Here is an 8982-nt window from a genome sequence, read left to right as displayed (position 1 = left end):
AATTGTCAGAAAACTTGATAGTAAGTTATTCAACAAGATTTTTTTTTTTTTCAAAATGGTACTAGAGATTGAACCCAGTGCCTCATGCTGCATGCTCCACCACTGAGCTACATCCTCAGCTCTGGAAATTTTCGTTAAAACATATGATGCAAGCTCATAGCAGTGGGAGAATATCATAAGAAGCTAAGCGTTACACATAACTCTGATGAGTCAACCCCCTAAGCCTAATTTACTGTCGTAAAGAAAGCTATTTCTTTGAATATTACAAACCTTTTTTTTTTTTTTTTTTTTTAATTAGGGATTGAAACCAGGGCCACTTTAACCACTGAGCTACATCCCCAACTCTTTTTTATTTTTATTTTGAGATAGGGTCTCATTAAGGTGCTGAGGCTGTCTTTGAACTTGCTACCCTCCTGTTGTCAGTGTGGGCCATCGCGCTAGGCTGATTATTCCAACTCTTGGCACGTTTTGGTTCCAGAACAGTCGCAGGGCCTGGATTCATGCCACCAGTAACTGTAGTATTTTTTTGTGACAGAGCCAAGACTCGAGGAAAGTGAGAGAGTAAGTTACAGGGACAGATTCTTTCTAATCCTTGGTTAAAACCAGGCGTTGTGGCCCTCAGCAACTCCGTGGGCTGAGGCAGGAGGATTTCAAGTTTTAGGTCAGCCTGAGCAACTTAATGAGATCCTGTCTCAAAATAAAAAAGGACTGGATATGTAGTTCAGTGGTAGTGTGCCCTTGGATTCAATCTCCAGTAAAAAACAAACAAAAACACCTCTAGTCCTTGGTCAGCCAGTGTCAATGCAACAAATGCTGGTTGGTAAAGTATTTATTGTGCACTTATTCCATCCAATGACAGTGCACAGGGGTCCTGCTACTAAGGGCCGTGAGGGAAGAAAAGTTTGTCTTCCCTCATATCTTCTGATTGAGTTTCTCCCTTTATTACATTCATTAGTACATTTGTTACATATAATATTAAATTCTTTCCATAAAAGAAGCTTTGCTGAGCAGGTAACCAAATGTTACCCAAAAGAGGCATTGTCATTTAGATTATTTAAGAATTGTTAGAGAGAATTCATCAGAGAACAAAGTCTGGATCGTGACGAATCCCAGTGATTTCCAGCGCCTTCAGACACCCAAGCTGTATTTAGAATCTCCACGCCCACAGCGCCCGGGGGAGCTAGAGAGTCTGACCATCAGCCCGAAGGCGCGGCACACCACACAGAAGGAACAAGTCCCAGAATCCCACCCGGACTCCAAGTCCCAGAAACCCGCAGGACAAACCTATCCCAGGTGCCAAGAAGGCTGAGTGTGGACGCGACCAAGTTGGGAACTGGGGTGAGATGCTGTAGTATTTGACCACGACCATGTTTCCTGCAGGGGAGAGGATTCTTACAGACCGATACTCATAAATGATCTACCATGGCTCCCACGGAAAGCGCGATTCTTGGAGGTTTGGGGCTATAACTAGCGGCTCCTTAGCTCTCTTCTTTTTTTCTGCCTCCTCGAGGATGGTTCGGCCCGGCACGAAGGCTCCTTGAACTGGTCGGATGGTTGCGTCCGCCCTCCCCCGGAATGTGGGCCCTGGGAGCCCGCGAGGTGGGAGGGGCGACAGCGGCGGGGAGGCGTGCTGGACCCGGGTGGCGGTGGAGGCGGCTGCGGCCGCGGGCGGTGGGAGGAGCCGCGAGGTTCCGGCAGCCCGGGCTAGGCGACCCTTGGGTCGGCGCCGTGGGCGAGGTACGCAGGTAGGCAGGGGAGCGGCAGCCGCTCAGGGATCGGCTCGGGCTACAGAGTGCAGAGCGGCGCCTGGCGCGCCCCCCGCACCCTCGGCCGCCGGCGTCCAGGCGGGGCAGTGAGGAGATGCCGACCCAGAGGGACAGCAGCACCATGTCCCATACGGTCGGGGGCGGCGGCAGCGGGGACCATTCTCATCAGGTCCGAGTGAAAGCCTACTACCGCGGGTGAGTGTCTCGGAACAGGGGTGTGGGTGCGAGCAAGGGGAGAGGCCAGCTAGGCTTGGCCTGGAGGAGGGAAGGGTGAGGGGCTGGAGGTGTCGTGGGCGGGTTGGGCCGGGCTGGCTGCTCGGGGGGGAGGGGGTTGGTGACGAAGTGAACTGGGGAGGAGCAACCCAGCACTGATTGTAGGTACCCCAGGTGTGGTGCCGGGCCGGGGGAGTCGGGGACTTGAGCGGCAGCGTAGAGTCGGAGAAAGAAGCCTTGGTACAGAGTGTGTGCACCTGATGGGGACGAGTCGCTCCCCTGCCGAGAGATCTGCGGGGGCTGTACGTCATTGGTTTAGGTGTATTTGGGGTTAAGAGTTGAAGATTCCTAGTCTTGTCTCAGGTAACCTCGGTTTGCAAGGCAGGACTATTTCAGTTGCTGGCCCTTGTGGCTCCCGGCAGGCCTAAAGCCTCTGGTTTTCTAAGTCAGGGTTATCTTTGCCGAGCAAAAGTTCATGGAGTACATCTGGACTATAGTCAGACCAGTATGTTAGACGTAGGAGTCATACCTAGGAGTAAAGTTGGTGGCGTTTTCAAGGATGTGTATTAGGTGTTATGTCGTCGAGAGTGATAGGCAAATGTGTAATTAAAATTTTGCGAACCGTTCTGTATTAGTATTGTTTCAAGGACCATCTGATAAGGTGAGAAGAGGAAGAGTCACAGCTTTAAATTCTGCGGTCTTTCCTCATATTATTACCTAAGCTGTAAGTACTTTGGTTACCAGAAATAATTCAGTCCTGAGATCATCGTGTTAAATCACATTCTATCATCAGTGACGCACAGTACTCCCCTTCGTTTGAATTTAGCTGTGGTTTGAAATTTTTTGGAGGTAATTATGTTTAGGAGTATTAGTAAGGTGAAAGGCTAGTGTAAGCACAAAGTTTGACACTAAGGATTAACAGAAAACCCGACTGCTTTGGCCCAACTTACTGCTTGTCTAGGCAGAAATAAATTGCTTAAAAAAAAAAAAAGAAAGAAAAGAAAACACTCAAGGACTGCAAGATTGAAACTGCAGTGCATACTTTTACATTCCTGAGAGGATCAGTGAAGATAACAAACTTTTGAAATGCCTCTCGTTTTGATTTCAAAGAAAATATAATCCCCATTTGTCTTATTTATTAGATGTAAGGATTTACTAGTTTGAAATCAAGAAGCCCCTGTCTTCTGTAAAGGTTGACTGCATTCAGTAGTTTATAGGAGTTATATTGGACAGTATTATAACTGTTTTTACTTAAAACACAGGTAAAAGAGGTTTTGATTTTTAAAAACAATACCAATAAATGTTTTTTTGTTGTTGTTTCTTTTTTTTTTTTTTTTAATATTTGTAGCTGTGTTGCCCAGTTTGGTTCATGGTTGCCCAGCAATTTAGTAAGATGAGGAAAAAAACTTCCTTTTTAAAAAATTAATCTAATCCATAATTTGATAGATGAGACATTTCATTTTGGAGTATGTTCCATTTTTATAAAGTTGACAAACAGTCCATGAGTCATTAGAGGCAGAAATATAGTTTTTTTTTTAAAAGGTGTATGATTATTGATAGTTCAACAAACAATCTAGATTGAGAATAAATACATGCACATGCAGGAAAGTACAAATTGTGCAGAGATGTAAAATAAAAAGTGTCCCTGTTTCTCCCCTCTACTTCCACAGGTTACCACTGCTGGCAATTTATTTCTAGTTTTTCTGAAGGTTGAATTTATTACTTTCAAAGTTGTACTTTCATTTCTTGATGTATCAATTTCAGATTGTATTTGATTCTTTTCATTAGAAAGATGAGAAATTAAGTGCACAGTACCTTTGTCTCCTGTCCTAGTGCCTTTCATGTTTTGGCTGTTAAGATATTTAGTTCTCTGTGTTACCTTCATGGTTTTAAATAATCTAAAATCTTGACTAAAATTTTGATGGCATCCAGTGACTCTGAAAGATAAATTAATGCTTCTTCATTTTTCCTACTTTTACTTAATAAGTGTAAATAAACATAAGTTAAAAATATTGTAAATGTCTCCTTGTCTCCATCCTCCCTTTTTATTTTGGTGGTTTGAGGATTGAACCCATAGCCTCCTACATGCCAGCCAAGTGCTCTACTAGTGAGCTACATTCACTGCACAGGTTCTCTTTTGGAAAGAAATCAGTCTGTTGTGCTCAGATATAGACATTCTGTAGATATTTTCTTCACTTACTGATCCAATTACAAAAAAGAAGACACTAAGGACATACAACTTTTTAGTTGTTTTTAACTAAAATTTGTCTAAGACATTCAAGTTAATTTGTTTTTGTTTTTGATGGTACAAGGAATTGAATCCAGGGCCTCCTACCACTGAGGTACATCCCCAGTCCTAATGTTATCTTTTAAAACTTAGAAAATTTGCTAAGGAAAGACACAATAACCTCTTGCCCTTTTGTGCCTTTTGTTCTATAAAAGCTTTCTAATATTACCTTTATTTCAAGACAGCAGCACTCTCTAAACTGTACAAATTTCTGTCCTCTGATATTAGATCTTTTAATATTATGTTTATTCACAATAGTCTAAACTGATGATTATACTAGTATATAGTCAGCTGTTCATTAATATATATGAAACTAAAATGAGTCACCAATGAAGGGTAGTTAATAAACAGATTGGCTAACTGGAATACCTACCTGTTATTAAAATAGAACATCCCTTCTTTATACTCAAAAATATAAGGACAATTGCATTTAAAAAGGTTTTCTTTTCCATTAGATCTCTTGAGCAGGCATTATCACTTAACTTTTCCCGTACTCCCTTATAACAGTATTTCTTTACAATGAATGTTGAATCTTGAGATAACCAGATTTCTTAAATGAATAAATTGCCTTCTCCCTTCAGCGATATGTATGCTATTCTTATTCTGCTGAATTTGATCCTTGTGAAAGTGTGATATAATCAACATTTAATTTGATTTTTCTCCCCTGGTTTTCAAGCAGGTGATTAATAGCACTGAGAATCTGATTTTATGGAGACCAACCTAAGGGTTGATGTCTCATGGCCAGCACCCTTCTTTTTCTAACATGAGAGCTTTTCAGTGAGTGGCCTTCTTCAGTCATTACCTAGTGGTATTAGTTCAGAGGAAGAGAAACAGGTTTTGTTGGTTAGTGATAGATTGCTATTGTATGTGCATATCCTTATATAAAGTTATTTGATATTATGGGGTGGAATTTAACCACATAATGTCTGGATTACTCATATCCATATGGCATTATATGTTATGAGAAATTTTGCAAATAACTTTTAAAAATGCTTTTTTAAACTGCTGTTGTTGAACAGTGATAACAAACCATAGGATACCTTCTGTGCACATCTAGAAACAAAAAGGATCGTTAACTCCTTTTTTTTTTTTTTTTTCCCCTCTTTTGGTGGTACTGGAGATCAAACCTAGGACCTGACTCGTGCTAAGTAGGTGCTCTGTCACCAACCTGCATCCCCAGTTAAGATTGTTAACTCTGCATATTTGGACTTTATAGCTGGTTTGGTGAAGGCGCGTGTAGGATTTTTCTCACTGTAAACAAGTCTTGTCAAGACTTGTTTCGAAAAGTGTTGCAAAATTATTTTAAGAGTATAGTTTAGTAATGGTTCTGAGAAAATAAAAACAGTGTCTTGAGTTAAGCATTGGGGGAATGGTAGCAGGCTGATCCTAGAGTTTTTGGCATAGCACTCAGCCATAGGGCAGCTGCTCCATAGTTTGGCCAGAGAGAAAAAAATAGGACAAGGTGGCCTACTGCCAAATGAAAAAAAAAAAAAAAAAAAAGAGAGAGAGAGAGACAGCAAAAGAGAAAAGAAAAAGAAACCCTCTCAGAAATTTGAATGGAATAATATGGAGATAAACTCTTATCAAGCGCTGGGGACTAAAGCCAAAGAGTTGGAGAACAAGGCAGGTGAGGCCAGAACTGACTGTATGCAAACTAAAGGTCTAAAGATACAAGAGCTGACAAGGAAGAAGCATTCTGTACAGAAAATTCTCCTAGAGGTCCTTAGTTTGTGATAGCTTTCTCATAGAACTCCTAGGCCTACCCCACCAATTTTGGGGGGGGGGTATAGGGGATTGAATCAGGGGTACTTAATCACTGAGCCATATCCCCAGCCTGAGACAGGGGGTCTCACTAAGTTGCTTAGGGCTTCACTGAGTTCCTGAGGCTGGCTTTGAATTTGCAATCCTCCTGCCTCATCTTTCCAAGCTTCCAAGATTACAGGCATATGCCATCTCACCTGGCCTAGGCCCAGGCCCCATTTCAAAGGTAACTTGAGTGACTGGTTTTTGTAAAAAATATTATTATTTTAATATTTATTTTTCTTTTTAGTTGTAGTTGGACACAATATCTTTGTTTTTATTTATTTATTTTTATGTGGTGCTGAGGATTGAACCTAGGGCCTTGCACGCTAGGCGAGCTCTCTACCACTAAGCCACAACCCCAGCCCCAAGTGACTGTTTTTTTAATGGCTGAAATGACCTTAGTTAAAACATGAATTTTAAAAATTCCAATCTTGCTTAGAATTTGGAGATTATTTGAACTGGGTTTAGTAAATACTGTTGAGCACCTGCTATAATCTGAACCCATGGGCTCTCCTGGACACAGGATGTAGAGATAGATGATACAAGCTTCTGCCTTTGAAGATCTAAGAGACTTGTGAAGAGAAAGATAAATATATATTTATGTTTATGTACATATATATCTCATTTATATGTTACATGTATATTATAACTACATAGAGTTATAAAGGATTAAATTTGATGGGGAGGACTTGCAAGGTGCATATTGGGGAGGAGTTTGGGTGAAGGGAGCCTCTTATAGGAAGAAATGTCCACAGCTTTTAAAGGATAAATAGGGAGGGGGTTGGCACAGTGGTAAAACACATGCTTCACAAGCATGAGGCTCTAGGTTCAATCCCCAGGATCTCTCCATTTTCCATAAAAAAGGATAAATAAAAATTTGCCTGGTGAATAATGATGTCATTCCAGGCTTTAAATAACTGCATAAGGTTGGGGAATTAAAGTCAGTTTAGTTGTTGGTCTCATTTTCCTTCCTTATTAGAATAAAAAGTAAAAAGTAGGCACTGTTGAGAAATGGGCTAAAAAGTTCACAGGGGCTAGATCCTGAAGACCCATGAAAGATCACTCTTGGAACCAGAACTTGAGATGGATTGGTGGAGGATAAGACTAATTTGGAAGCTTATGAAATAATCTAAGGAGATGGAAGAAAGAAATGATTTGGTGGAGATTTTAGGGTGTAGAAATGATATAAATTAGAGATTTATTGCTGTTAGAGGAGTACGAAAACTAAAAAAAATATTTCTTGTTTGAGAGAACCTAGGTTATATACAAGGAAAAGATTTCTGGGAGAGGGAAATTCATTGCCAAAAACAATTTTGAGTTCTGGGTACTTGTAAGGCATCCAGGTTGGAATGTCCAGAATTAACTGAACATAATTTATTGTGTACCTGCTCTGTATGGCAAGCACTATGCATGACAACTAAACAATAGGAATGTGGCTGAGAATAATGATAGAAAAAATGTCATCAGTGGCCAAATACAGATCACAAAGACAAGGCACTAAAGTTAAATTTAAAACAGAAACATGAAGTGGAAAAATGCCCCTGTAGTCTCACATTCCCACTTTTTTAGGGCAATCCTTTTTAACTGTCTGAGCTATCCTCCGTGATATTAATGTATCTATATGTAGAGACATGTATTCACATACAAACACATAGACACACCCTTTTATTTTTCCAATAGATGAGTTCATGTTTCTTCATGTGCTTCTTCAACTTGATTTTTTTTCATTCTTGGTCATCTTTTCATGGATAGATAGATGGTAGATAAATGGATCTCTTTCTTTGTAATTGATATATAGTGTTCCATAGTATTGTTATAGCATAATTTAATCTTTATGCTAGGAATCAAACCCAGGGCCTTATACATGCTAGGTAAGTAGCTCAATCACTGAGCTGTGTCCCCATCCCCATTAAATCCTTTTTTGTCCCCCTGATTGATGAACATTTGAAGTTGTCTTCATTAAGTCACTACTTTAAATAATATTAGAGGAGCATCCTTATATTTAATATATTTGCAAACAGGGCCAAAGATATTCTCATTTTAAAATTTGACATTTTCTTCCTCAAAACTTAATTTACACTCTCAGAAGCAGTATGTGAGTGACACTGTTTCTTTATGCTTTCATTGCATGTTATGTGTCTTTTAAGTTTTTGACCATTGGATCAGCAAAACAGTAACTTTCTAACAAGTATGCTTTTCTTAGGGGGTAGGTGGATACAGGGGATTGAGCCCAGAGACACTTAACCACTGAGCCATATCTCCAGCCCTTTTTGTATTTTCTTTAGAGACAGGGTCTCCCTGAGTTACTTAGAGCTTCACTAAGTTGCTGAGGCTGGCTTTGCAACTTGCAATCCTCTTGCCTCAGCCTCCTGAGCCACTGGAATTACAGGCATGCGCCACTGTGCCCAGCACAAGTATGCGTTTATACATTATTTTAAAACTAATTTTATTGGTATATTATAATTATACATAATAGTGGAATTTTTGTGACATTTGTAAATGTATATAATTTGGTCAATTTTATTCCACAGTACCTTCACTTTCCCTCAAGTCTTCTCTTACATTGGTCCTCTTTCTCTAATCTCTGGTCTCTGTTCGACTTTGATGAGATTCCCCAACTTCCTTTATCCCCCTTTTTTCTCTTTTACATATGAGGAAAAAATATATGCCCCCGACTTTTTGAGTCTTATTTCATTTAACTTGATATTCTTCAGTTTCATCAATTTTCCTGCAAATGACATAATTTTATTCTTTATGTATAAATAAAACTCCATTGTGTATGTATATCACATTTTCTTTATCCATCCATTGTTGATGGATACCTAGGCTGATTCCATAACTTGGCTATTATGAATTTTGTTGCTATAAACATGGGTATGCATGTATCACTATAGTACACTAACTTTAATTCTT

At 40.0% G+C, this 8982-nt stretch overlaps 1 protein-coding gene across 1 annotated transcript in view; it reads left to right on the top strand.

Annotated features, from left to right (window-relative positions):
* Positions 1-1618: 1618 nt before the first annotated feature.
* The window catches only part of Prkci (protein kinase C iota), a 69377-nt gene continuing 62013 nt past the window's right edge, over positions 1619-8982 (top strand). Inside the window, exon 1 of the mRNA XM_027942198.2 lies at positions 1619-1961. Within this exon, the coding sequence (XP_027797999.2) occupies positions 1861-1961 (101 nt within the window). The 5' untranslated portion in view covers positions 1619-1860. The remainder of the gene's footprint in view (positions 1962-8982) is intronic.

Source organism: Marmota flaviventris, chromosome 8, assembly GCF_047511675.1.
Source record: "Marmota flaviventris isolate mMarFla1 chromosome 8, mMarFla1.hap1, whole genome shotgun sequence".
Taxonomy (NCBI): Eukaryota; Metazoa; Chordata; class Mammalia; order Rodentia; family Sciuridae; genus Marmota; species Marmota flaviventris.
Note: the sequence above shows the minus strand (reverse complement) of the source record. Positions and strands in the feature narration are given on the sequence as shown.